At 54.6% G+C, this 26,571-nt stretch overlaps 14 protein-coding genes across 14 annotated transcripts; 7 read left to right on the forward strand and 7 right to left on the reverse strand.

Moving 5' to 3' along the window:
* Positions 1–18: 18 nt before the first annotated feature.
* Positions 19–1,589, reverse strand: CDEST_03896 (Putative metal-dependent hydrolase, composite domain superfamily). Its single transcript, XM_062920055.1, has one exon. The coding sequence runs from the start codon at positions 1,375–1,377 to the stop codon at positions 34–36; it is 1,344 nt and encodes a 447-aa protein (XP_062776106.1). The 5' UTR covers positions 1,378–1,589; the 3' UTR covers positions 19–33.
* Positions 1,590–1,823: 234 nt separating this feature from the next.
* CDEST_03897 (Putative major facilitator superfamily, MFS transporter superfamily) lies at positions 1,824–4,185 on the forward strand. Its single transcript, XM_062920056.1, has 9 exons — positions 1,824–2,226; positions 2,297–2,353; positions 2,416–2,488; positions 2,539–2,614; positions 2,698–2,862; positions 2,929–3,286; positions 3,348–3,417; positions 3,482–3,651; positions 3,711–4,185. Exons 1-9 carry the CDS (start codon positions 2,059–2,061, stop codon positions 4,089–4,091), a joined length of 1,518 nt encoding a protein of 505 aa, XP_062776107.1. The 5' UTR covers positions 1,824–2,058; the 3' UTR covers positions 4,092–4,185.
* CDEST_03898 (Putative P-loop containing nucleoside triphosphate hydrolase) lies at positions 4,184–4,778 on the reverse strand (the record flags this gene model as incomplete). Its single annotated transcript, XM_062920057.1, has 1 exon — positions 4,184–4,778. One exon carries the CDS (start codon positions 4,776–4,778, stop codon positions 4,185–4,187), a length of 594 nt encoding a protein of 197 aa, XP_062776108.1. The 3' UTR covers position 4,184.
* A 483-nt stretch (positions 4,779–5,261) lies between these two features.
* On the reverse strand, positions 5,262–6,631 carry CDEST_03899 (Putative RTA-like protein; the record flags this gene model as incomplete). Its single annotated transcript, XM_062920058.1, has 3 exons — positions 5,262–5,920; positions 6,006–6,141; positions 6,227–6,631. The coding sequence occupies 3 exons, from the start codon at positions 6,629–6,631 to the stop codon at positions 5,262–5,264; spliced, it is 1,200 nt and encodes a 399-aa protein (XP_062776109.1).
* Positions 6,632–7,194: 563 nt separating this feature from the next.
* CDEST_03900 (Putative zn(2)Cys(6) fungal-type DNA-binding domain-containing protein) lies at positions 7,195–8,856 on the reverse strand (the record flags this gene model as incomplete). The annotated part of the gene is made up of 2 exons (XM_062920059.1): positions 7,195–8,692; positions 8,807–8,856. The coding sequence occupies 2 exons, from the start codon at positions 8,854–8,856 to the stop codon at positions 7,195–7,197; spliced, it is 1,548 nt and encodes a 515-aa protein (XP_062776110.1).
* A 1,312-nt stretch (positions 8,857–10,168) lies between these two features.
* On the reverse strand, positions 10,169–10,828 carry CDEST_03901 (Putative cytochrome P450; the record flags this gene model as incomplete). The annotated part of the gene is made up of 2 exons (XM_062920060.1): positions 10,169–10,645; positions 10,811–10,828. The coding sequence occupies 2 exons, from the start codon at positions 10,826–10,828 to the stop codon at positions 10,169–10,171; spliced, it is 495 nt and encodes a 164-aa protein (XP_062776111.1).
* Positions 10,829–12,297: 1,469 nt separating this feature from the next.
* On the forward strand, positions 12,298–13,461 carry CDEST_03902 (Putative GDSL lipase/esterase, SGNH hydrolase superfamily; the record flags this gene model as incomplete). Its single annotated transcript, XM_062920061.1, has 4 exons — positions 12,298–12,436; positions 12,502–12,550; positions 12,627–13,304; positions 13,395–13,461. The coding sequence occupies 4 exons, from the start codon at positions 12,298–12,300 to the stop codon at positions 13,459–13,461; spliced, it is 933 nt and encodes a 310-aa protein (XP_062776112.1).
* Positions 13,462–14,136: 675 nt separating this feature from the next.
* CDEST_03903 (uncharacterized protein) lies at positions 14,137–14,748 on the forward strand (the record flags this gene model as incomplete). The annotated part of the gene is made up of 1 exon (XM_062920062.1): positions 14,137–14,748. The coding sequence occupies one exon, from the start codon at positions 14,137–14,139 to the stop codon at positions 14,734–14,736; it is 600 nt and encodes a 199-aa protein (XP_062776113.1). The 3' UTR covers positions 14,737–14,748.
* A 1-nt stretch (position 14,749) lies between these two features.
* On the forward strand, positions 14,750–15,419 carry CDEST_03904 (uncharacterized protein). Its single transcript, XM_062920063.1, has one exon. It carries the CDS (start codon positions 14,753–14,755, stop codon positions 15,080–15,082), a length of 330 nt encoding a protein of 109 aa, XP_062776114.1. The 5' UTR covers positions 14,750–14,752; the 3' UTR covers positions 15,083–15,419.
* A 127-nt stretch (positions 15,420–15,546) lies between these two features.
* CDEST_03905 (uncharacterized protein) lies at positions 15,547–15,850 on the forward strand (the record flags this gene model as incomplete). The annotated part of the gene is made up of 2 exons (XM_062920064.1): positions 15,547–15,549; positions 15,590–15,850. 2 exons carry the CDS (start codon positions 15,547–15,549, stop codon positions 15,848–15,850), a joined length of 264 nt encoding a protein of 87 aa, XP_062776115.1.
* A 913-nt stretch (positions 15,851–16,763) lies between these two features.
* Positions 16,764–17,770, forward strand: CDEST_03906 (uncharacterized protein). The gene has a single exon (XM_062920065.1). The coding sequence runs from the start codon at positions 16,918–16,920 to the stop codon at positions 17,560–17,562; it is 645 nt and encodes a 214-aa protein (XP_062776116.1). The 5' UTR covers positions 16,764–16,917; the 3' UTR covers positions 17,563–17,770.
* Positions 17,771–18,257: 487 nt separating this feature from the next.
* Positions 18,258–18,961, reverse strand: CDEST_03907 (uncharacterized protein; the record flags this gene model as incomplete). The annotated part of the gene is made up of 3 exons (XM_062920066.1): positions 18,729–18,961; positions 18,415–18,671; positions 18,258–18,359 (listed from the first exon to the last, which is right to left on the reverse strand). Exons 1-3 carry the CDS (start codon positions 18,853–18,855, stop codon positions 18,258–18,260), a joined length of 486 nt encoding a protein of 161 aa, XP_062776117.1. The 5' UTR covers positions 18,856–18,961.
* A 1,259-nt stretch (positions 18,962–20,220) lies between these two features.
* CDEST_03908 (uncharacterized protein) lies at positions 20,221–21,307 on the forward strand (the record flags this gene model as incomplete). Its single annotated transcript, XM_062920067.1, has 3 exons — positions 20,221–20,554; positions 20,612–20,689; positions 20,754–21,307. 3 exons carry the CDS (start codon positions 20,221–20,223, stop codon positions 20,891–20,893), a joined length of 552 nt encoding a protein of 183 aa, XP_062776118.1. The 3' UTR covers positions 20,894–21,307.
* Positions 21,308–24,148: 2,841 nt separating this feature from the next.
* On the reverse strand, positions 24,149–24,750 carry CDEST_03909 (Putative cyanovirin-N; the record flags this gene model as incomplete). Its single annotated transcript, XM_062920068.1, has 3 exons — positions 24,149–24,213; positions 24,272–24,396; positions 24,467–24,750. The coding sequence occupies 3 exons, from the start codon at positions 24,748–24,750 to the stop codon at positions 24,149–24,151; spliced, it is 474 nt and encodes a 157-aa protein (XP_062776119.1).
* Between the last annotated feature and the right edge of the window lie 1,821 nt (positions 24,751–26,571).

The following is a 26,571-nucleotide window of genomic DNA, read 5'->3' on the forward strand; positions in this document are numbered from 1 at the left end:
TGCATATTTGTATTAATGTTACCGTCTCACAAACTATAACGCCGGCTTGATTCGGACCGGCACGGCAGCATCCTCAACCATGCCGTTCCAGCGGCTCTTATAAACCCGCCCCTCCTTGATGACCCCGAGGACGTGGGCCTCCGGGTCGTCCAAGATGGAAACGTCCTCGGCCGGGTTGGCATCGGTGATGACGAGGTCCGCCACGAATCCCACCCGGACCTGGCCCAGCGAAGCCTCCCTGCCGACCATCTTGGCCGGGTTGATGGTGGCACTCTGCAGGACCGCAAGCGACGGCAGCGCCCTTCCTCGCAACGTGAACTCGAAGGACTGCGCCGCGCCGAGCGGCCCGAGGAGGTCGGTGCCGAAGCAGATGGTGACGCCGGCGTCGTACGCCGTCTTCAGAGCGACGAGCCCCGCGTGGAGCACCTCCTCGTTCTTGGACATGGACTCGGGCGGCAGGTAGCCCTTCCACTTTGGCGAGGCCATCTGGGCGTACGTGATGAGCGTCGGCGTCAGGTAGACCCCCCTCTCGGCCATCACCTTGGCCGTGGGCGCGTCGACAAAGTTGCCGTGCTCGATGCCCCGGACGCCGTTGTCGATGCAGTGCCGGATGGCCCTGGTCGTGTAGGCGTGGGCCGTGACATACGTGCCCGCGTTGGCGGCGCACTCGACCATGGCGCGGATCTCGGCGCCGGTGAACTGCAGGTGGTCGATCCTGTCCGTCGGCGTCGACACGCCGCCGGAGCCCATGATCTTGATGAAGTCGGCCCCGCCGCGGATCTCCTCCCGCACCGCCGTCATGCACTCCGGCACGCCGTTGCACAGCCTGCCGAGGCCGTTGGTCGAGCCGCCGCAGCACTCGCTGTGGTCGTGCACGCCGCGGATGTCGCCGTGGCCGCCGGCCTGCGACAGCGCGTGGCCCGCGATGAAGAGCCTCGGGCCGGGGAAGACGCCGTCGTCAACGGCCTCCTTCAGCGCCTGCTGCGCGCCGCCGCAGTCCCGCACGCTCGTGAAGCCCCGGTGGAGCATCTGCGCGCACACGTACGGCTGCCGGAGGAGCGAAACGTCGTTGGCGTTGCCAAAGGCCTTGGAGAGGTCGCCGAAGCCCGGCACGGCGACGAGGTGGACGTGGGCGTCGATGAGACCCGGGCAGATGAATTTGCCTGCGCAGTCGATCGTCTCGAAGCCCTGTTGCTGGGCAGACCTAACCGCCGATTCTGTGCTGTCGATGATGGCGTCGATGAGGCCATCCTTGATCTGGACCGCTGCGTTGGGGCGGAGGGAGCCATCCGTGACATCGACGACGGTGGCGTTGGTGAGGATGTATCGCCGGACGGGGGCGCGCAGCCAGGGCTTGAGGTCTGCTTCGGTGACCATCTTGATGCTTTTTCTGGCTGCGTGGATGAAGTCTCCCAGGAAACGATTCGAAATGGTTAGAAGAAAAAGACAGAAAAAAGAGGAGAGATAACAGGCAGGTTGAGGGGATTCAGGTAAAGCCGATATAGTGCAACAGGTTGCTGGATGTGATGTGATGTTTCTTCAAAGTTGAATTATCTAACCGATAGACTTCATCATCGAGCAGTACGTCACTCCAAGACTTAATTATCTGCCGCCAGGATCCCGTGAAGATGTGTGTCTCGACGGAAAGCATCGGATGCCTGTCCTCCCCCCATCCCCCCCCCCCGCCTTGTCACCGGAAAACTGGCCGCGCAGAGCCATGTTGCCGACGCCGGCATCGGGTATCTGTCCCAAACGCAACTCCGCCATCGGAAACCTGAACCTCCCCCACCTCCATATCACCGCTATCATCCGTCCTCGTGGCCTATCGCAGTAGCGTTGGGGATCATCTTGATATGCCTTTCGCGTGCGGGGAACAGGAGTGCAACCCCGGGTTGATAGTCCAACATGGCGCGTGGTGTGTGGATACGGCAAGCTCGTTGGGTCTTAAAACCGGCAATTCTGCTCTTCTTCGACGGTGTAGAAAGAGGCTCCCCCCCTTGCTGGAAGATAGATTGAAAAGAGGATCGAGTCGACGAGAGCCCGTGATCCAGTGGCACGATGAATCAATCCGGCGACGCTGACACAATGACCAAGCAACGAGACGACGACCATCCACAAGAAGGCGTGGAGGAGAAGAATGGACAGATTGTCGACATGGCAGACGGGTATACCCCCGAGGAGGAGAAGGAGGTGCTGCGCAAGATCGACCTTGCCATCATGCCCATGGTACGGAAAACGACATTATTCTCGGGAGCTCGATGAACGATTTGACTAGTTGGGCTAACAAACAGGCAAGATGTGCTTCGTATTCTTTTTACAGTACCTCGACAAACAGAGTCTGAGCTACGCGAGCGTGGGTTCCTCTGTTCCCGGGCAAGCTGTGATAGAGCGTGTGGTTCCTGACGAGGAGAATAGGTCTTCGGCCTGATTACGGATCTCAACTTGACGAGCACTCAATACTCTTGGTGCTCGTCCATCTTCTACGTTGGTTAGCAACTCGAATGGCTCTAGAAAAAGTTCAGGACTAAAGAATTGCAGGTCAACTGGTGTCCGAGTACCCCTTCATCTACCTGATGAGCAGATTCCATCTCACCAAATTCGTTGGAATCACGGTGTAAGTCCCAGTCAATACGGCCCCTACCAGATACCACAGCCAGCTAAGCGTATCTATCTGACTGACCACCCTCTCAACTCCAGTGTCATCTGGGGCATCATCTGCATGTGCCTTGCCGCACCAACCAACTACGCTGGCTTCGCCACCGTCCGCTTCCTCCTCGGGTTCGCCGAGGGAGCCGTGTCCCCGGCCTTCATCACCATCACCAGCATCTGGTATCGCAGCAACGAGCACGCCCTCCGAACAGCGTAAGCACATCACTCCGGGTTATAGCACACTACCCCAACTGCACACACAAGCTGACACGATGCCAGGCTGTGGATCACCATGAACGGCGTGGCCCAGATCTGCGGCTCGCTGCTCATGTACGGCATCGCCAAGAACACCGCCCTCGCCCTCGCGCCGTGGCGGACGCTCTTCCTTGTCTGTGGCGCCATCACGTCGGCCGCCGGCGTCATGTTCTACCTCTTCATGCCCAACGGCCCCAAGGATGCCTGGTTCCTGACGGCCCGCCAGAAGCAGGTCCTCTCCCTGCGGATGGCCAAGGACCGCGAGGGCGGCGACAAGACCTCCTTCTCCGTGTCGCAGCTCAAGGAGGCCGCCATGGATATCAAGACCTGGTTCGTGTTCTGGTTTGGCGTCCTGGTGACGATGCAGTCTCCCGTCCTGACGGTGAGTTTTCCTTCCGCGTGGCCTTCTTCCCTGCTGGGCTAACCAACCCCGTCCTCCTCAGTTCGCATCACTCGTCATCAACAACATCGGCTACGACAAGTACGAAACCATGCTCTACACAGCTCCTTCGGGTAAGCACTGGCTTTCTTCAAGCTTCTACCTCCAACCTCGCATCTTGACTAACCCGCGTGAAAGGCGCCGTTCAAATCGGGATGCTCTGGATCGGCGTCTGCGGCTGCATGCTGTTTCCCAAGAACAGAACACTCGTAGCATTAGTCCTTATCCTGCCACCGCTGGCGGGCAACGTGCTCCTCATGAAGCTCTCCACCAACTCCGGATGGGGCATGATAGCGGCCTCTTGGATCGTGAGTTTACCACGTCCGTTCCGAAAATACACACCGCGTCTTTCTGACCCCAAGTCTAGTCCTCGTGCATCACCGCAGTCTGGTCCATCCTCCTCTCCCTCACCGCGTCCAACGTCAAAGGCAACACCAAGCGCGCCATCGTCAACGCTATGTTCTTCGTCGGCTACTGCGCGGGGTGCATCGGTGCCCCGCAGCTCTGGACCGAGAAGCCGCGGTACTTCAACGGCGTCGTCACAGCCATTGTCACCTGGTGTCTACTCTTTGTGGAGATTATCGTGTATCGGTATCTCTGCTCGAGAGATAACTCCAAGAGAGATGCCGACCTCTCTGGTGCACAGTCTCCGGGAAGCGGCCATGATGAGGTCACGTTGGATGCCGGCGGCGCCCCTGACAGCGATATGACGGACAAGCAGGACAGACAGTTCAGATACAGCATCTAGAATGGGCGAGTTTAGTGATCGAGAATGAAGCACCGAGAGGTCCAACGATGGCACTACGCAGAGATTACTCTTAGCTTTCCGCATGATATATCGCTACCCTTCATACCGTGACTCGTGCCACTTTGTCTCCATTGCTTCCATGATTTGGTCTCGGCACAGCTCACAGCTTTGTGAGGAATCGACAATAATGACGTTGTTCTTCGGCCGGTACGGGCTCTCGATCCATCTCCGAAACAGGGACTCCTGCTGTCTGGCATCTTGAGAAACCGCGGCATCAACCGGTGGTCGTTCCACACCCGTCCGCTGGCTTCTCATCGACTGTCGGCTACGCAGCCTCTCGTCCAAAACCCGTATGTCGACCTCGGGCCTGCACTCGACGTACCAATACTCGAAGCCGCTCTCTGCGGCCAATGCCCTTCCCCGGTTGATGACTTCTTCGTAGTTGCAAGTGCAGTCGATGATGAGGTTCCGGCCCTGCTTGAGGACGTCGCCGGAAAGGGCCCATAGGATGGAGTAGGAGAGCGTCGCCGCCTGTTGGAAAGGAACGTTCTTGTCCAGCAGCGAGGTTTTGATGACGTCCAAGTCGAGAATCACGGCGTCGAGGGGCCCGGCGAGAGCTTTTGCCGTCGTGCTTTTGCCGGAACCCGGGGCGCCGGACATCTGGATACACAGTCTTCTTTTCGGCATTGTGCTCTCTGGGGGATTGTGCAGGGTAAGATGCCACAGTGATGGTTGTTTCGAGTTGAAATTACAGGTATGAAGTAGGTTGCAAATCACTGATCAGTGGCGATGCTGCATGAAATCGTAGTTCTGAAGGGACTTTTGCTTACGGGAACTACGTGGGCCATGGGACAACAAGTGAAAGACGAGGAATAAACAGAAACTTTGGAAGTAGGGAGAAATAAAGCTGTCAGAGCACCGATATAAGAGGACGAACTGGCAAAAATGAAATATGTGGCTGCGGTCGTCTATGCTGCGCCACCTGCACGTCGTGTTTTTATCATGCAGGGAAACGCACTACCAAATAGTCCACGAGACAAAAATAACACAGAATCTAATAAGCCATAAACCTGTCCAGAATATCCAATGACACCCCGCAGAATGCAAATACGAGAGGGGAACTCACGCCTGACTCCGAATACGTCGGACTCACATTCCCCATCAGAGTGCTCAAGGACTCGGGAACCTCCTTCTAGTGAGCTCCTGCTCCTCCACGTTCTCCTTCAACGGGATCCTCCCTCTGTTCTTCGCAAAACGGCCTTTGATCGTCGAGACGAGCCCGGGCATGTCCGAGCCCGGGCCGTTCATGAAAGCCGCAGGATGCACCACGTTGAATACGGCGATGGCGAGAAGCATCGGCAGGGCTTCCAGGGCGTAAAAGTACGCCTCGTGGGTGATGAGGGCGTTTTCGAGGCCGTGGCCGGACGAGAACTCGACGAGGCGGTAGATGATCCGGACGGTGATCATTCCCAGGGACACATACAGCGCCCACACGAGCGGCTTCCACGAGCGCCGCGGCGGCACCCCGACGAGCCCGTCCGTCCTGCGCAGCTCGAACTGAAACTTCACCGTCAGCCCGACGAAGATGAGGATGAAGAACTCCTGGAGGGCGATGCCGCCCATGTAGATGTGGATGGCCTTCATCTGCTCCGCCGGCGGCGTCGTCGGTCCAGCCATGGAGCCGCCGGCGAGCTGGATGGCGAAGGATACGATGTCGAGGGCCACGAAGAGTGCGGCAAAGGTCGAGGCCGGGATGTGCAGGAGGGAACGCAACGGGTGGTAGAAGTAGATCATGCGGCCGAGGGTCATGTATGCGAACGCGTTGACCCCTTTTGGATTGATGTGTTAGTGAGTGGGTGGTGTTCTCGAAAGGGGGGGGGGGGGGGGTGTCTCAAGCAACGTCAGTTAACTTACAGATGGGCGCCAGCAGGATAAAGATCTGGAAGACGAGGTAGAGGCCGTCACTTTGCTGGTCCCTGCTGCTCGCGGCTCGGAAGACGAATGCCAGCGTCTCCCATATGCCCGCCATGATGATAACCCAGCACCATCTCTAAAGTTCCAGTCAGTCCTTTTCCTTTTTTTTTGTTCTTTCTGTGCATCGCGCCGATGAGAGGGGCCCGTCGAGACATACGGACCTTTTTGTGCCTGGCGGCCTGCCATATGTGGATGGCAGTTAGGGCGCCAAAGAGCACCGCGAACACCATGGCCGCCGCGAAGCTGGGATAGTAGTTCCAGATGGCGCCGCACTCGCCGGGCGGGACGTAGCCGTTGGCGTCCGGCTCGATGGTCTGGATGCACGTCGGAAGGGCGAGGTCGATGGTCTTGGCGGGGATGTTGACGTGACTGTTGGTTACGCCGGGGATGATGATGTGCTTGGTCGTGATGAAGTTGCCCGTCGGGACGGCTGATGCTGCGGAAGAGACCGTCGTGTCTTGTCGTCTGTTCAACGTCCCGGGCAGAGTCGGGGGCGTGGGCAAAGGAGTCGATGGCAGCATGAGAGCCGAGACGAGAGGAGCCAGGACAAGCCACGAGAAACGCATGTTGAGTGAGGGGTCAAAGATTGTGATAGTGTGATAAAGGAGTGTTTGCAATGAGTTTCCGGATGGTTCTTGGTCTTTCAAGCTGCTGCATTTCCCGAGTCTGGTCTCTTTTGCGATTTGCCCACATCCTTATAAGTGAAGTCGCAGAGACTCCCAAAGTCACTTATCGCGGCCCGTCTGGCGATGCACAGCCCCAGGATTCGCTCCTTTACATAAAAGATGCGACCCGACCAATGGTAGCTCCGCATGGTGGAACAGCGCTAAGTCAATATTACAGCGGCGTGGAATGGGAAAATAAACCCCCTGCTGGCGGCGTCAGCACGACATCTTGCGCGGGCGTGTGTGTTGTGTGTGTGTACGTGTGCGGCGTAGTCTCTCTGTACATGGGGTATGTGTGTGTGTGTGTGTGTGTGTTTTCTTTCTTTTGTCTTTTTTTTCCACGTCTTTTTCTTTCCCCTTTTTACACACATGGCAAACACAGGGACACTGGCGGCGAGACTCTCAAGACGATGATGGGAGACGGGGGGAAAAAAGGAGCTGGCGGTTTAAGAATAGATTTTTTGTCATGGCTTGGGCCTCAAGGGCACGGAAACCCACTCTTCCTTGACTGTGACAGGCCCCTCTGGTTCTCTCAACAGGAGCGCAACCTTTCTCCAGAGGATACCCGTGCCGTCGGTGCTAGATACTACGCGCCTGTCGTCCTGCAACGCCGAGTCCTTGATGCGCCGCTCCTCGGGTGGCAGCGTCCCGTCGTCGACCACGTCGTCCATGTCGTCGTCCGGGCCGAGCTGCAAGTCGTGCTCGAAACAGATGACCTGCACGGCGAGCGTCGTGACGATCCCCAGGTCCCAGCAGCTCTCCTTTTCGTGGGCGAGCGCCTTGAGGATGCCCATGGCCGTCATCCGCAGGCTCAGTGAGCGGCACTTGATGAGGACGAAGGCCAGCTGCGGCGCGAAGCCCATCTCGAAGGTGAACTTGGCGCGCGGGTACTTGGTCCACATGGCGCGCAGGATGGCCTCGGACTCTTTCGCGAGCTCGATGATGCTGCGGAACTTGTCCATGTGCAGGTCGTAGACGGCCTCGCCGCGCGAGAAGCACGTGTCGATCCAGATCTTGCCGACAAGCCACTTGGACTCGAGCAGCCGCTCGACGAGCTCCTCGCGCATGGCCATGTACTTGCACTTCTGGATCCTCTTGCGCTCCTTGAAGGCCTGAAGCTCGCCCAGCCAGGCGTCGAGCAGCCCGTCAATCTCCCCCCGCTCCTGCATCGTGGCCGCGTCGGGTCGGGGACACGTCTCGTCCCCGAGCCGGTACTCGTCCGCCATCCTGATGAAGCGGATGGTGCGCACGAGCAACGGGTCCAGCGCCTCCTGGACCTCCAGAAGGCTGTGGAACGGCGGTGTCGGGACGCGACACGGCGACGCCACGGCCGGGAAGGTCTCCGGGCGGACGCCGAAGAAGTAAGGGAAGATGCCGAGGCGGCAGAAGGCCGGTTCCAGGTAGTCCTTGGTGATGTTGGACTTGGTCTTGACGTCGTTGAGAATGTTGATGCCGTGCCGGCAGTGCTCGATGGCGGTCTGGCACCTGTTGCGGAGCATCTCGATGCACACGAAGAGGATGCACACGAACAGCACGGCCTCCTGGTTCGTCGTCGTCCTCAGGTGCTTGATGGCCTCGTTGTAGTGGGTGACGGCAAAGGCGTTTTTCTCGGCCGATTGGTCCAACGGGTCCTCCCTGAACTTCTCATAGAGCGAGCTGATGGCCAACATCGCGTGCCTCGCCGCCGGCTGCTGGTGGGAGAACTGAGGGACGAGATGGGTCCAGAAGTAGCTATCGAGAACCCCGGGCAGTGAGGGCGCCACGTTGCGCCGGAAGAATGCGAGCTGCCGTAGCTCGGCATCCGGCACCGACTCGGTCGGTGGCGGACGCGCGCGGAGCAGCTGACTCCACGAGTACGCTCCCGTCGGCGGCGCCATGTAACCATCGCACTTCCTCCCTGTGCTGACACACCGGTTGCAGGCTGGGCGCGCCTCGTCACACTTGACCCGGCGGATCCTGGGGCTGATGAGTGACCGGCAAAAGGAAGGAAAGCAGAGACAAGAATTCAAGATCCGCCCAGTCCTGCATAGTCTGTGTATATAGACTGGGTCGGAAGGGGGAGGGGGGGGCACTCACTTGCACGTAATGCACCCCGTCTTCACCTTGGGTGCGCCCAGTCGAGCCATCTGGAAGAGTCGAAATGTGGGTTAGCCGGGTTGGAATCTCACGTGTCCGACTAGCACGCGAGAGGCCGTGAGGGCGTGTTCCTCCAATTCGATGCCGTAAGAGTACGAGAGAGCCTATGGAGAGGCGGCGCCGAAGGGCAGTCGTCTCAGGAAGCGAGGTCTTGAAGGCAATACGGGTCAGCTGCAGTTCAGTCACTACTGGAAGACTCTGCCCAACTCCGCCGCCGAGCCACGTTACGTGACGATTATTCCTGGGCGGTGCTCGTTTCAGAGCACGAACATAGGGAGGAACCGAGGATGAGACGGAGGAAGCAACGGTTGCCTAGACTGAGAGAGAGAGACACGACGCAGATCACCGCCATGACCGCAACTGGGACGGACTTTTTGAACATTGGCGCGTACACTAAGCATAGATTGGAGATTAGGCCGCATAAGAATACGTTTCGGGAGGGGCAAATGCGACCCGGCCAATCCGGTGCCATGGAAGGTTTGATGGTTTGGGATCAGACGCTTATGTAAGTCTTGTTCCTTTCTGACCCTTGTCCAGACCTCAATTCAAAGGCCTGTCCGTCCGAGTAAAGAAAGAGTCCTTTGAGTGTCGTTGGTAATTGCTGAATCTGAACTTATCCCGGAGCCCCGAAGCCCGGGAGCACCGGCGCCACGCTTTGGAACCTTTGACGGCTATCACAACATTAAGCAACGGGTAGCCGTCAGACTACATACGACAACTAGTGGTACCTTGGCCAAACTGTAATTGAGAATCTGTATAGTGAGTGTCTTTGAACTTGTTTCACAGGCCCAGTCAACCAACACTGACTAATTACAAGGCAGCGCGGCCAGATCCCAACTTGCACTACCACTTTACGAAATCCGAACCATTTAGTTGCACGTGCCAGGCGGATATGCCTCGCATCGGAGACGTTGAGAAACGGTGGCTCATTGTTCGTCATTCCTGCTGAAAAGATGTCTCCGGAGTTACGCCAAACCCCCAGCGTCGTCGCGTCGTCTCACCCTCCCCGACGTCCCTCAGTATCAGACATGTTCTCGACGTCCCTCGAGCCAACTTTCCTCGGACTGAGGCAAACCGAGGCAACGAGCCAAACCTCTTTCTGGTCAATTCTCACGTGAACCGACATCCCCTCGTTGATGTGCGGCGTGCCCTTGTCGAGTTGGTGACAGCGGCCCCCCTCGACCACGAACTTGGGCCCGGTCGTGTTCCTTTACGGGCACATTGGCAAGATTGGTAACCGAGACGTGGCCACGAAAAGATGCACGGATGATGGTAAACTCACTTCTTCACATCCCACTCGTCCTAGACCCAGTCTATCTCGGTCTCCCGAGCCAGGAACACCAGCATCAGCTTCATCTCTATCATCGCGAGCTCCGGCCCAGTGCAGTTCCGGTTGCCGAGGCCGAAAATCCTCCACGAATGCTTCTTCGGATGCAGCGGGTCGCCCTCGTCCTTCGTCGCCCAGCGTTCCGGCACGAACTCGTTGGCGCGGGCCTGAAACGCCTCGGACCGGGACTGCGAACGGAGTTCGTCCCAGAGTATGAACCCGTCGGTCGTATAGCGGTCCCCCGTCGTCTCCCTGTCGACGACCTCCTGGTGCGACTGGCCGTCCCGCAAGGGCATAGGGGCCCGGTGGAGACGCAGCGGCTCTTTGATGACGCTGCTGGTGTAGAGGAGAAAGTTCAGCAAGCACGGCGACTCTATGAGCGTTGCGCTCGCCCCAGTCAGGTCGTTTCCGAGAACCTCGTTGTGCTCGGCGCGCAGCTTGCGCCTCACCGGCTGTGAAGATGCCCATTTTCGTGTCGGTTGTACTCCCCACGGCTTTACCTGGAATTCACACAATAAATGACCGAGGAGAATGATGTCGCATTCGTCTCTCTTCTTATACGCCCGCAGAGATGTCTGATAACAGGCAGCATCCCGTTGGATTCATGGCAAGGTCACCTCCTGCGCCACCAGCATATTGGCCGGACAAGGGACAGACCGCTCACTAGGCGCAGGCATCGGCAGACCCCGACTTAGGTAGTTCCAACAAAACATGCTTGGTTTTGAGGGCAATAGGCAGCAGATTTTGCTGATTGCGGGAATGTCTCGCCCTCCAAAGGCAGCTCGAGAGACTGCTACATGCCAAGGTGGAGGAGAACCCTGCTGAAATTTTCCTGCATTATGAATAGTCATTTTTTGTCGATTATCGATGCTGAAGAACATGAAGCAGTGCTTGATCAAGTAAAGCAATACCTGCTGTAGCTGCTGGCCGGGTGATAAAGCTGTCTATTAGTTGGTGTGCTTACTAAGCGCGCTTACTAAGTCAAAATGATGGGGCGCCACTCTAGCCCCCTGTGGCTGTGCATAGCCTCAACGCCGGCATCACAAACCGCCAAGATGAAAAAGAGGTGAAGACTCACTTCACTTGAGAACCCCCATTCGCAAAGGGCGATATGGCAAAAAACTATAGGGCCCTAACCAGGGATCGAACCTGGGACCTCTTCCAGTGAGTTACGAGATATCTCTTGATAACCCTAAGGAAGAATCATACCGCTAGACCATCAGGGCGAAGTACTGAAACCAACTTGTGATGATTGCCGATTCTGCTTCGTAAACAATCATGTGTACTCCGTATTTCCGTGTGAATCAAAAGGTAGGGCTACTGTCGCTGAGTGGGGGAGATTTGGGGGCCAAAATGAGCATCCGCGGACCCGGTCCGAACACCCACAAGCCGGAGGCGGAGCGGAACCATGGTGCCGGGGACCCAGTGCTGTCCCAGTCCTGTAATCCTGTGATACTAGCGGGGGGGGGCGCACACATATTGCTGCCCCCCGATGGGGTGGTTCCTCGATTGCGTTGGAGTGTTGCCGAGCGTTATTCCAGTTTGTTGGGGATGGCTGGTTCCATCCAACACCGGGAATCCGGAATGGCATCGGGACTTGGGCGGATAGAATATTCGTTTCTTCGCGCAATCAACATCAACGGCCGCCCAAAAACTGGAGGGCGTGAAGCAAACACGCTGGTTCATGCATCATATTACAGTGCACAACACTTTTTTTTTTTTTTTTCACTCGAACCATGGCGCCGAAATTTGACCCAGGTAGGCATGAAGGTATGTATGCTTAGGTTGCGTGCTACCAGAGAATGGTACTTTTCTGGTAAGATATGTGCACCAGTTGGGAATAGCGCCGCACTTCATACGTCGCTGGCACTTGTAATCTTATGGCTCACAGCGTGACGCGCCCAATGGCCGGTTGTCCATTATCCGGAATGCAGAGGGTCTTGCCCTCAAGGGCCAAGACCGACAGCAATTCAATTCGACGTAAAATCTACTGCTTACTCCGTCTTAAAAGCGCAAGACTGCGGCCGCCTCCCCTCAATTTTAATATTTTTTGAACATGAACACGGCCATGGTTTCCAGTCAAATCCATTCGAAAACCCCCGCAATGGCTCACACTTCTCAAGTCTTGTTGTTGCTTGGCCTCCTTGCAGCGGTACACGCTGCGGACCCCTACTCGCAATATCGAGCAGTGGCCCCCGCGTTCTCCAGCATCGTCGTGTTCGGTGATTCGTTTAGCGACAACGGTGAGCGTCCAGGGTTTCCGAGTCTTGTGACACGCAAGGAACGAGGACTAATCGCACGTACAAAGGCAACGGGTCGGCTCGGGTATCGAACAATGCATGGCCTTCAGACAAATAGTTAGCAAAAAAAAAAAAAAACCCTTCTCCTAATCCGACCGTTCGTTTGCTTGGGTAGACTGATTTCCAACCTTAGCTATGCCGGACGCTTTTCCAACGGCCCCGTCTGGCCCGAATACGTAGCCGCCAACTTGTCGATCCCGCTCTACGACTACGCAGTGGGAGGCGCCACTACGTCCAACACGTTGGTGCAAGGATACACCGGACCGGGCGGGACGATTGCGGTGCCTTCGGTGGCTGATCAACTCGCCACCTTTCTGGACAAGACCACTCCCCAGGGAGAGGCCTTCTCGACCTCGGACTCGACGGCTCTGGCCGCACCATTGTTCGTCGTGTTCGCCGGAGCCAACGATATCCTGTTCAACCCCAACATCAGTGCTTCGCAGACACACCAGGTCTTGCTCCAAGTGGTGACGCGGCTGCGGGATGAGTATCAAAGCTCCGAAGTCCTCGCCATTTCACCTCCGGATATGTCGAAGCTCCCCTACGGTTTCTACGTGGATACCCCGACGAAGCAGACTCTGCAGAGCTACACGGCCCTTCTGGGAGACCTACTTGGCCGCTCCCAGAGGCTGGCAGTCCATGTTGATCTTCGACCGCTCTTTGAGGATTTCGAGTATTACGCCGCGCCTCTGGCGTACGGGTTCGACCCTCTGGGCAAGTACGGCAGTTGCTTGGAGGGGGCATATGGCGAGACGCCGAATGTGACGGTCTGCGAACATGCCGAGAGGAGGGTTTACTGGGACGAGTATCAGTACGCTCCCTTACACCATGCTTTCTCTGACTTTCTCGGTCGTACTGGCTTCTAGCCATTCTTCGACCGGAACTTCTGACGTCTTCGCAGTCCCACAACCCAGGCACACTCGTGGATCGCCAACCAAGTCCTCGACGTTCTCAGGGGTCCGTTTTGATGTACGGATTCAACAAGCTAGTCGTGCTTTCGGCGGCATGGTTATGCGTTGTAGATACGACTGAATGTCTTGGGATTAAACCACACCCTCACAAAGGTTGTGTATTTTCCTTGGACATAAGCTTATCTTAAAAAGCTCCTGGCATTTTTTGTCCTATTGCTGAGCTTGGGGGGGTAGAACCGTTTGTGGGGGAAAATAGCAGCTGTTGGAAACTGGACTGAGACTGGTTGCGCGCCCTTGTTTGATTCGTTGAGGGTGCCGTTTGTGACGGGGATTCGCTCGCTTGCTTGCCCCCTATACTCCCGACTGGGGATGCAGCGGCAAACATCTTGAGAGATGGATGTTTCCATCTAAATCAAGTTATGGCAGTGCTCTTGAACGGACTATGGTGAAAAGTGCCAGGTGATGAGCTGTACATCCTGGCTGTTGACCTCAACTTGCCCACTATCAGCGAGAACTACAGTATCACCCCGAAAAGTTCGCCGTGAGTCCCAAATCCCAAGTCCCAATGATGCGAAAAAGCCACCGAAACTTCTGGTTTTGGCAATACAGAGCATCCACATTCGCTAACGAGAAGGCAATGAAGCACCGCACCCGCGGTCCAGAGGCTGGTTTCCATTTCGGGCACGAAGCGACTCTTGCTGTGCCACCTTGGCGCATAACGCCTCAAGATGGATGGGAGCTGTATTAAAGGGGCTCGAAGCACGGTCTGCAACGGCAATTCCTCAATTCCTTTTGTGCCATCCTGCCTTCGTCGTCAACTTCAGTCTCCCAGTGACTCCGCGAACGATCATATCTTCCAGCATCACAACGTCCACCACCGTGACGGGGGCTGCGTTGCTTGCCATCATCACGCCATTCGTTCAGCCACCCGACTGCACGAGCTACTGGGGCACCACAAGTGTGCGCTCAACTGTCATCAACGGTACCACGCGAATGGTCCGCGTGGTAGTCTCCGATTCCGCCGCATCATGCTACCCGCCTGGTTGGACGGGCGATAAAACCACCCCGGGAATGCCTAGCTTTTCCCCGGGCGTGTGCCCCGATGGCTGGGTGTATTGGGACATGGCTGAAGCTAGCTATACAGCGGCATCGACGGCCTTTTGCTGCGACATGTCTGTTTGCGTTTCTTCTCTTCGTTGTGCTTTGGGCTCTTGGACAAGAACACTCTCTGACTGTCGACCCAAGTGGCTTCTCTCTCCAGTGGCTCCCCCTATATTGGCCCGAATCGTCGCTGGACTTGGGGTCCCGGTTGTGTGGAAGCTGGAGCCATAACACCCGCTCTACACTCATGGTCCACGATCCCTGGGCAGTGACCTGGGCAGCTTCTGACACGGCGACGCTGACGCCAAAGTTGCCCGCTCTGACCAACTCGGTGGCTCTGCCGACCTGGACGCCCGGCCAGGTGATTCCTGATAGCGTTTACGAACCGCCGAGAGCGCATAACGATGGGTTGCAGATAAGCCAGAGTGCTTATCTCTTTATTTGTATTGGGATACCTCTCATCACAGCCGCTATGATCGGCTCCTGCATAGGGTGCTGTGTGCAAAGCTGTAGAAAGAGAAGGCGGGAGGAGAGAGCCCTGGCAGGGAATTCATCCATAAAACGGTCGTCGGGATAAGATGCGAGAACGAGATGTATGGACTGTTGTCCAGTGAGGGGTACAGATCAAGGCGATACTTGGTGTCGAGCCTGCCAGATGCTCCCGACGACCGATGACAAAGGCGACAACCAGAGACCCGGCAGTGTTGGAAGTGGCAGAACCCAAAGCAAGTGAGGTATATGGTTGGTAAGGATCGGAGCAGACCTGCGAGTGGTGGCCTCAAATTGGTTGGAACTTGTAAGGGCTGTGGAGCGTCGTCCTCCGAATTTCAAGACAGAGCCGGGGCGAGTTTCATTTGAAAGCTAGCCAGCTGTTCCATAGACCGTTGTGATTCGCAGAATGTTCAACGAAATTCAGGCTTACTCGCCGGGTCTCTTACCTTTCCTCGGAGATGAAGTTGCTGCTACGATGACGCGGACAGCTTTGGGTTTCGGCACCTACAGGTCTCCGAAGCCGCTCATCCGGACGATGCGGATCAAGTTATGGTTATCTGGCTATTTCATAATGTGACCCAACAATAGACAGAAAAGAGCGGGATCCCTGAGAGTGGTTCGCCGCTTCATTTTTCACCGTCTCACAAAGGTGTACCAGGGCGAAGCCATTCGTCAGCTTGGCGGATATGATTTCCCGAAACCGACATGTGCTGATTTCTTCTGCTCCTATCGCCGCGGCGCCCACATCCACCCTGCCGCTACGGATGTTTTTGTTAAGGCTGGCCATGGTGCAGGCATGCCCCCTGGGCCTCATTTAAGCGCGACGTGCTGCCATCTGATGACGCGTAATTAAGACATGGTCCGTCCCCGGCAGCGATGGCACCAAAAAAAGGGTGGGCATGCCATGAACCATAAACGACCAAAACAAGTGAAAACCTGCCGCGCTAGGAACGACAGTGCCGCTCCCCCCTCGACCTAAAATGTCAAGGTGAAACGAGGACGACGACGGTTCTCATTTAAGGCAAACGCCCGATGGTCGGAAAATAAGGGAGCGGTGGAGACCACCCCGACTCCGTTTCCCCTCGAAACAGAGGGGGTCGTGACGGGTTAAACTCCCACGGCCCAACCACTTACACGTGTGGACCGCAGTCAACCCAGACCCCGGAGACGATCTGTCGTTCTTTGGCTGGGCCTAGAACTCTCCGAACTCTCTGAGCACTGTTGACTTGTTGAGCAATGACATGCACCTGCCCGGCTGCTCCATCTACCCACGCAGCATCTATCATTCCGCTGCGTAAGCGCAACCCAGACCGTGCAAACTCATTTTTGCCCCCCCCCCCCCCCCTGGGAACCCACCGGTCAAGAAACTGACATCAATTTGACACCCATACCCCTCACGACTGTTCTGTCTTGATCGAAACCAGGAAGGTCTGGCCAGAAATCTTGCCCTGCCTTGGCTTGAGCCGCAGACAACTACCGGTTGGTGGCAACGCCTCCAGGAGCTAAACATGGTTCTTGCGATGCTCGACGCCCACATCCCGCTATACCGGGTCAACACCCCATGTCCCCATGTCGATCTGTCTCGTCCGGTGGCGCAACGGTTCACCATGTCTCCTCCATGTTCGTTCCTCAACCGGGTTGACGCCATCCAGGCTGGCCATGAGCAAGATGCGTGGCCTGTAAAGCCCGTTGCTGCCACGGCCATACTGATATAAGTTGCCGCCTTTCTCCTTCCAAGAACCCGACCTTCTTGTTCTCCTTTCCATCCCATCTCCATCACTTTCATTCAAACATTGAAGCTAGTCTTCTGTTCCGTTCTCGATCCCGAGCCTTTCTTTCGAAACCACACTCCTTCAACCTTTTTTTTCCAACTCAACAAAAACCCAACCACTCTTCAGTTATTCCCATACCTCTGTCAAAATGAAGGTCAACGTTATCGCTGCTACCATTCTTGCCGCCTTCTCGGCCGGCGCTTTCGCCCAGGACCAAGAGGCCGAGCGCCCTACGGGTGTCCCCTCCGGCTTCCCCACCGCCTTCCCTACCGGTGGACGCCCCACCCAGGTCCCCGGCGCCGCTAAGCCCTCCGGTGGCTTCGGCGGTGGGTTCCCCGGCTTCGGCAACGGCGAGCGCCCCTCCGGTTTCCCCTCCGGCCTCGAGGGTGCCCGTCCTACCCAGGTTCCCGGTGCTGCCAAGCCCTCTGGCGGCTTCGGTGGCGGCTTCCCCGGCTTCGGCGGCCACTCCGGTTTCCTGACCCGCACGCGTGGCTCGTCCGAGGAGGCCGCTGGCTTCGGTGCCCAGGCCGCCGAGACCCCCTTCCCCACCGGCACTCAGTCCGGCGGTGCTCGTCCTACCGGCAAGGGCAAGGGCAAGGGCAAGGGTAAGGGCAAGAACCACGGCACTGGTGCTCTCCCCTCGGGCGTCCGCCCTACCCAGGTCCCCGGCGCCGCTAAGCCCTCCGGCGGCTTCGGCGGCGGCTTTCCCGGCTTCGATGGCGAGCGCCCTTCCGGTGCTCCCTCTGGTGCTGCCCCCACTGGCGCCCCCGAGGCCGAGCCCACCTCTGCCTAAGCGTCTTTGAAAGGTGGAAAGTCTCTAGTTGAGAGGTTTTTGACGTGGGACCACTTGGCCCGGCCAAATCAGCTTCATCAGGAGCGTGCTTGGATGATTCTTTGTGATGGAAGATGATCCGTTTTTTTTTCTCATTCTTACTACTCCCTGCGGAGCTTTCTGTGTATACATACAAATGCCGCTTGGAGTAGCTGGCTGGTACATTGCATAGGCGTTTGCTTTTGTGTTACATTATCAATAAGAGCAATCGTCGTTTATATCCCTTCCAATGCTGTGAAGCCACTATCTAATGTTCCAGTCGAATGCGCGTAGTATGCATTCTATCACTGTTATTGTCAAGCACTGCGTCGCCAGGGACGGGCTATCTGCCGCACTTCGTCATTGCTTACCCATCTTCTAGCAGATATCAATTGTCGTTAGCTCAACTGAGCCTTTGTTGAATCTTGCTTCTTGTCCTCGGCTAATAGTTTAATTCCAAGTGGAATGTGGATGCTTCTGGCGACGGTGCCTTCTTCTAACTGGCGAGCAACTGAATGATAACATTTTGAATTCCACAGGAACACTTTGAAACGGCATGATTACTTCTTGGCTTATATCTGTCATAAAATTTCATACAAAAAACTCTGCTTCAAGGTTCTGCTCAAAATTCTCCGTTAGCAACACAATGTCTTCAGGCCTATGGCTCTGAGTCCATGTTACATGAGCTGGGTGGCAGCCAACACAGCCGCCAAGGCGACGACGAGCGTCGCAGGCTGGTTGAAGCCGGCACCACTGGCTTCGGTGGTAGAAGTAGCCGACTGCAACGAATGTCAGTATCAACGGAGTCTCAGTAACCCTTCACAGGTCTCTCACCTCTCCCGAGACAGTCGGGGTAGCTGTGGATGTCGAGTCAGCAGTCGGCTCAGCTGTAGAGGTTGCGCTCGCCGTTTCGTTCGAAGCAGCGACAGGTGTCGCGTCCAGGTTGCATTCCTCGCCAGCCTCAGTCACACTGGTGCCGTAGTGCTTCCAGATGTCGAACTCGAGAGCGCAGTCCAAGCATCCGTCAAAAAGCTCGACCCATGTTGAATTGTCGCAGTAGCCCTCCAACTCGGCACCGAGGATCGCATAGCCTGCTTAACATCAGCAATTGAGTCCTTTCAGTTCCCTTGAGATTTTGGCACACATACCGCAATCTTCATGACACTCAAACTTGGGGCCGGGGGTCTCCTGTCGAGCATGAAGGGGGACGATGGGGAGCCACTCCATGGCAGCGGCCGTCGAGGCCAACGTTACGACGACGGTAGCGAACTTCATCTTGGTTATTTTCGATTGGAATCGGCGAAGAAAATATTTCCGACCTTTGCCTAATGTTTGGGAAGATGAGAAATAGAAGCACCAAAAAGACTAGAGTTGAGCAAGGGTAGAGCGGAGAGTCACTCTTATATACCACACAAGTGCGCTGGGCAGAAGTGGTTGCATACGCAAGCCCCTCTGGCGATTCCCCGACTGGACCGATGACCTACAGCCGATGGACGGCTTGGCCAAGTGCCTTCAGCCGACGGGCGAATCAAGGGATGGAGGACGAGAACGCCGAGTTGCCCAGGCTGTATCGGCGCAGGACTGAGCGGGGAAGAATGCCTTGGAGATTACAACCCAAGCAGTGGCTCAATGAGATTGACAAGCAGCAACGGAGAAGCAGTCAGATCGACCCTTCGCTCATTGCTGTCTCTTCTCAACTTTCCTTACATTGGTTGGTCACATAAGATGAATATACCGCGCGACATCAAGCAAAAGACGAGTTTCTTAGGCTGTCAAAGAGTCGTGTTTTCGCGAAGTCTCCAAAATCATGATCCGTGAAGCCGAAGTGGAGGACAAGCAAGGATGCCATGCCCGTATTGGAACACAAGATCTGGGCAATGGATGTGATTGGGCATTGGCATCTTATCAGATCATCTGATATCCGCCCGTAATCTCTCCTGACTGAGTCTGGCTTCTTGGCCCGAATTCTTTCGCCTCAGGCTCCAAAGCCGATGCTCTTGTCCGTCCCCTCCTCTCCGGCTCGGCCGGGCATCCGGGTCCGTCTCCGGCCAACGGACCATAACCGTCGAGCAGGAGACCCAGCCAAGCGAAGCTGCGGTCATGGTTAAAGAAAAAGGGTTGGGCACGAACAGGCCCGTCCTCCAAGATACCCTGAGTAGACCCTGGTCCAATAATCCATCCAATGGTGGGGTTGTTCCGCTCGCAGTCTTGCGGTGTGGTCTTGCTCCCCCTGTCCAAATCGCACCCGACCCCGTTGACGGCGACTCGGTCCAATCAGTTCCCCAACTCCAAGACCAGGGACGCATCGTCGACGACGAGATCCGGTTCGTCGTAAGATGCTCGCAGCGGATCCTCAACAAACAATCCATGACGCCCAGCTCCCAAACCGGTCTTCAGACGAACCGCGCGAAGCCTTTACCGCCAGAAACTCGCGACACCCAGCCCATAGATGCATGGCCAACTCAGATACGCTAGCCCCATCTCGACCGGTCTTCAACGAAACAGACATGTGCGCCGATGATGTTTTCGCAGGGGGGGGGGATCGTGAAGACAAAAAAAGGCAATGAAAAAAACCGAGTGGCTGACCGAGTGACCACGCATGCCCGCCCACCGCTTCTTCCACGACCCCCGGCTCGATCGATGTGCCCGCCGTTGGCCGGGTGCTCGACGACACCGTCTATTAAAGACGTGTTCGTGTCCGCAGACTGTTGGGAAACTTTCCTCCTTTGGAATCCATCCTCTTTCGAGGCACCCCTCGATCAACACCCCCCCATACCCAACCCAGCAACCATGGCCCAGGCCTCGCCTTCGTGGCAGAGGCTGATGGGGCTGCTGTCGGTGCTGCTGGCACTGCTTCTCGGCGTCTCGGCCGGGTCGCACGGTGCTGCTGCCGCCGGCTGTCCCGCCGACATTGCGTCGGCCCCGGAGAGCACTTGGTCCGTCGACTTTGACAACAGGACCGACGTTGCTGAGAGTGAGTTGGGCTTCTTCGTCAGCTTCTCAAGATTGCTTATTCTGACGTCTTTGGCAGCTCAGTCAGAGAGCTCGTACGTCGTGAACCTGAAGGACGAGGTCACGAAGCTTGAGGCGACCAGCTTGCACGGCATGGGTATGTCACCACTAACCGCTTCCATCATACCAAAGCCCCTGAGACTGACACGTTACCTACACAGGCGCCCGATCCGGCTTCGAGGCATTCGCCGTCGAGATCCCGGCTTCGTGCCACACTCCAAGCATGAAGAGCTCGCTCATCGAGCTGCCCATCAGCTTCGCCAGTCTGCACATGCACCTGCAGAATATCCGGACCAAATAGCCTCGATGGCGGTTTGTTGAACTTCCCAAACCGCCGGCACGAGACATCAGCAATCCGTGTTGGATCGACCCCAGAAACGATCTCCGACACAACCCTTAAAAAAGCCCTTACGTCGGGTTGTGCTTGAGTGTATCACATACTACACGCCGAGCAATTCCCGAGCCCAGCTGCCCAAAGACATGGAGCGGCCTTTTACCTGGACGAACGAAAGAAACGACAAGAATCTCACGAAACGAAACGAAACGAAACGAACAAAAACAATGGAAAACCCGAAACGATACCACGGAAAATATCCCCTCGGTCACACACGCCTGGTCGAGAAGTACGATGAACGACTCTTTCTTTACGTCGCAGATACCAAACCCCTTCTCCCTCCTCGGTGAGGCTTCAGCCATTTGGCTCTTTGAATAAATCTCATTTGTCTTATACCAAGACTTTTGCCATGATCTCGCTGTGTCTCTGCCACTCGTCCAACACCCATTGAAATGCTTGTCGACATGTCCTCCTCATTCCCAACAGGCATCGCGTCATCGACTTTCAGATCAGAATATCAACGTCGGCCCTTTGCTTGTGAGTAACCGTGACCTCCTCGGCTTGGTCCAGAATCCAATTACGACAACGACAATCTATTTCAAGGTTCCCAATCCACGTTTCGGTTCTTCCATGCTCCTCATCTCGGATATGGTTCGAGGCATTTGCCGGGTTCGGTGCCTCGGCACTGCCGTGTTGCTTTATCGTGATCCTGATTAATCTCTGGTGAGAATGAGAAGTGGTCAGCCATGTTTCGAAGGCCTGGAAAAGCAACGGAGTAACGCAAAGCGAAATCCTCAGTGAGAAGAGCTTGTCGACTTACCAGAGCGCGTCCGCCACCGATGTCCTCTAGATTTAATTCCACCATGATCACCTAAAATCCGTCCGTCCACAAGCTCGCTTCTTGATCCTTTGGCCCTGTCATTCTCCATTCACTTGGCGATTGTTTGGCAACGGGCCACTTTTTGCAGGCCGAAATCAGTCGGCTATGTGGGGAGGGAGTTGATGGTCGGCTATGCCGCCAACCCCCTCCCCCGTTCCCTCACAACAACAACTGCAATGAGGTATGAACCTCGGCAGGACGTACATAACAGGACCCTTTTGGACATCTCAAGCAGAGAATGTCCTAAGGGCCTGCCAGTGGAACAGCTGCAAGGGTTGTGTCCAACACTGCAGCAGAATTGACGTACAACATGGGGATCTCCCACTCCCCAAAGGCCATCGAAATGGACCTACTATCATAAACTTGTCAGCAAGGAGGCCTGGTACTCGGCGAGGGCAAATACCTACTTCCACTCATCAAGTTGTGCTATCATTCAACACCCAAGACCATTCGCCGCTGTTTGAGCTCATGGTCAAGGCCAACTAGCTTGAGTGTACCTTGTCGGACACGCAGATTTCAAAAGGCTCAGGAATCAATGTTCAAGCCTATGTGGGCGCCGGCCACAAGGACAAAGACAATGCCACACACTCCATGGTGGTATATAACAGTGTTGAAAGTGGCCATAGACTTCATGGAAGTGTTTGGAGGGCATTAATCTGGGATTTGCGTCAAGGTCCAACTTCCAAGGTCGTTCGTGTATTTTTGCGGAAAACCCCAGCCGTAACAGGTCCGGCTCAGTGCCTTGTGGCTGCTGCATGGTTCCAGTCTCATTCGACATCTCAATGGTGAGTAGAAGGCCTGGAAGTGGAATTGTCAGTTCAAAAGTGTGGTAAGGTTGACAGGAGCTGCTCACTCTTCCAAATCCCTGATTTGGGGCTTTACTCTGTGCTGAAGGACTTGTGTTCTCCAGCTGATCGCATCTTCCTGTCCATTCTCAAAATCCAGCATGACAGATGGCTTGCAGCATGCAAGGGCCAGGGGCAGCATGGCTTTGTCGAAACACTGTGAGATGAATCAGCTTTGCTTTGTGTATTGTCACTTTGGCACTGACGTGGTTGCACAGCAATAGAGCCAAAGCAAAGAATCCGAAATCCTTTTCGGCAGTGAACTGAGGATTTGAGTATCGAAACATGAAACAAGAAGCAACCTAGAAAGTCCGAGTTCTTAGTGAGGGCATCATATGACAGTCAAGGGCAGTCTTCATACCTATTCGGGTCCAAATCCACACGTCCTGAGTCATATGGCTCTGACAATGTCCAAAGAGCAAAGGAACTACAAGTTCCTGTGGCACAAAGACATTTAAGTGACAGGTGTTTGTTGCAGCTAGCTAACTGTTCTTGTTTTAAACCGGTCAGGAGAAGACAAAGGTGTGCAAAAAGTGGTTGTGAACAGGTGAAAAGTTTGACGCATCATGCGCCTTGGAAAGAGGGACATACCTAATTTTAAGGGAATGATAAAAAGCAGAATTGAACGCAGAAAGATCTCCTTTGTGATCAAGCTTTTTGTCCGTTCTCTACTCTTTTCCTTCTTGACTGTGTCTGTTTCTGGTTTCGTCCGGAGGGTGGCGATAGGAGGGTGTTCTTTTTGAGTGGGAAGAGAAATGCGACGTAGGAATGGTCCTCAAGAAGAGCTGAAAGAGAGAAACAGTAATAAGATAGAAAAGAAGTTTGAGAAGCCAAAGAGGCCTGCAGCCCATGTAGGAGAGGACAAGGTTGTGGGTTGAAAATTGCATGTTAGGGAGGAAGGATGAACGAGAGGAGAGAGAGAAAATGGTTTTCACATCAGAAAACTTCCAGTAAATCTCAGGATGGAGAACTCGCTAAAAAGATATTTCAAATCACGTGTGAAAAAGTAAGGAGACCATCCAGGAGAAGGAAAGTGCGTCTTGTGTGTAGGGAACAGCTCCTGGTGAATACTCATTGCCTACAACGCCTGGAAGTAAACAAAATTACAAGCATCTTACTATAGTGACCATCTGCCTAAGTCTGCTTTGTTACTTGAAGCAGGAGGATTTAGGACAGAACAGCTCTTTCTATTCTGTATTTGTAGTAAAACCTCCTAAAGAATTTCATTATGCAGACTAAGGGACTTATCACATCATCCAAGGCGTTAATAGTACCATGTGATAGTGCCTATGGTAAGTGTTTTTGACGACCTTCTTAGAAGGCTGGAGCTATCTCTATAACTAGGACCTATTTCTAAGCCCAAACCTCTATATCTGTGAACGGTGGTATCATGCATGCCAACTGTGAACCCCCAACGCTTGTTGCCTTCCATCTCCTAATGTGTAAGGTAAACCCCTACCAGAAAGGAAACTGCTGAGAGGCAGAAGAAAGTGGCGTCTACCAGGCAGTGCCAATCTCGTCACCACACCAGGTGTGACCGCCCTCATTGCGGATGCCGTCATCTGTTAAAAGTCAGTTCAGATCACAGACGGAGTTTGCGAAAAGGGGGAAGTGGCGTACTAAGGTTGATTTCAGTGTAACGGAATGTCTTTCCGACAACAAGATCACACCAGCAGCCCATCCTAACCTCTTTCTTGCTGACATGCTTGATGGTGCAACCATTGCAGGACTTGTCGAACTTGCCACTAGGAAGAAGGTAAGGATTAGCATAAGAGGGATCACGAAAATCGAAAAAAGGGATGTCTATTTTCTTACCGCTTGGACCACTTTATGACGCCAGCATCGTTGGCCAGGCAGAGACTGAGCTGGAGGCGAGTGTTGAGCTCTCGGTCGTTAAGAGCGGCGCACTTGGCATCGATGTCAAAGTAGGTGTCGTGGGAGATTTCGCGCGCGTGAATGGCGAAGTCCTTGCAACTCTCAGCAAAGCCACCCTGAGCAGCCATACCCTGGGCTTGGTTGTTGATGGCAGCCGCATTGGCGACGGAGCCGGTCGCAAAGAAGGCCACAATGGCAGTGAGAGAAGCAGTAGTGAACTTCATGATGGTGTTGAGTGAGCTGTGGAGGCTTGTTTCTTTAAGAAAATGGAAGTATAGAGTGGAAATGGAAAGTCTGTATGGGGAGCGAAATCAGCTGGTGCGGTAATGGAAGGGTAAAAATGGGAGGATGGAGGAGAAGAGAAGGGGAAAGGCATTTTGAAGTAACAGAAGACCAAGTTGCAGTCACTTAGAGAGGGAAGAACCTTCAAGAGGCTCGTCTGATGTACTCCTTCTCTTTTAGTAAGATGCTGGGCGGTAAGACTGGTTTGCATGCTTAGGGTGAAGGCATACTTACAACCTTGGGAAGAAGCAGGTGAGGTTAGCGGTATTTCATTAAACCAAGTACAATCTGGAAACACATTGGGCGACACACAAACTAATGACAGAAGAAACTGAACCCTATGAAGAATGCAAAAAGCGCCCCTAATATTCTCTTTGGCTCAAAGTAGGAAACTCTGAGGTTTATCTAGATGTCTGATATATCCATTCGATGGCAATTTCAGGGGCACTGCCAGATACCTCAACAGGGCTATGGCTATGTGTTGCTGTAGCTGCCTTTCTGGTGCTTGCCAAGTTAGATAACTTGCTGTCTCAGACTTCTTCTTCAAGAACAAAACCATCTCTTAAGATGTGTCCAAGGCTTTAAGGTACACTGACGGGTATGCTGATGAAATGGTATGTCCTGGGTTGAGGTCTGATGGGTCACTAAGAAACAGACTTCCGGCAGAATCCCTAAGAAGAGCTCCTTCCCATCCTGAAGTTTCGCAAAACATGTCTTGTATTTACTGTTTCTGTCTCTGTCACGTGGATGATTCAAGAGTTTAGTTTCCAAGCATAGACTTCCGCATGCCATCGCAAGGTCCTCCTATTTTTCCTCGTTACTTTATGCGTCTATTTCCCTGCATCAGTTTTGTCAGCATCAAACTCGCCTTGAAGCCTAAAGTGGTGTTAACTATCAACCAGTTTCAAAACCCCGACCTAGGACAACTAGATGGAAGTTGGCGTAGAAAAACAGTTGGTGCGTCCTGTTGCCGTTCATTTCAACTCTCTTTTAAGGACAGTTCTGACCTCAGGTTCCCTTTGAAACCTTTTCCTAGCAGCAACTAACAAAATGATCACAGGAACTCTACCTTCTTGCCACTCTCTTCCTCGAATTTGCTTTTAGTTACAGCAGATACCCGGACTGCATCTCAAGTCATCGTTTCAAGTACCACCACGCGGACAATCAACCGACATCTTCAGGCCTGGTCCAACGACTTCTTCTTTCCATGAACAGACGTCGACTTCCTTTCTTCACTCACTGGAAAGCTCCAGTACTTGTTCAAGGAACGCCTCCAAGGAGCTACATAGTCTCTGTTTCAGTTTATGTCTTGGCACCAGAGCTTTCAAGGCCTTGGTTACGCAGGAGCACAGGGTTGAAAACCTTGAACTCAAATGAGGACGCTCCAATAGATACTACCATACTTGAACAGCCAGAATTCAAGGTCTTGATCTTAGTTGATGACTTCCTCTGTTTCTGCTCTTTGGTTGCTCTCTTGATCCAATCGTCTTTGTATACCTTCCACAATTGCTGACTCGACTTAATTTGGTTCCCACCCCCAGTTTCCACGTGTTCGACTTGACGCCCCAGCCCCCAAGCATTCGGGCAACCTACTAAGCCAATGTCTTGATTCTCACCAACCTACTCGCCCTGGTCCATCAACATGAACTGGCTGACCCCGCTGCAAAAAGTTACCGTCTTTCTACTGCCTTACGAATCGCTCTTTGTTTGAGACGCCACCACGCTGAAGATGAGAAAAATAACACGAAAAGAATAGAGGCAAA

The sequence above is a fragment of the Colletotrichum destructivum genome, chromosome 2 (assembly GCF_034447905.1).
Source record: "Colletotrichum destructivum chromosome 2, complete sequence".
In the NCBI taxonomy this organism is placed as follows: Eukaryota; Fungi; Ascomycota; class Sordariomycetes; order Glomerellales; family Glomerellaceae; genus Colletotrichum; species Colletotrichum destructivum.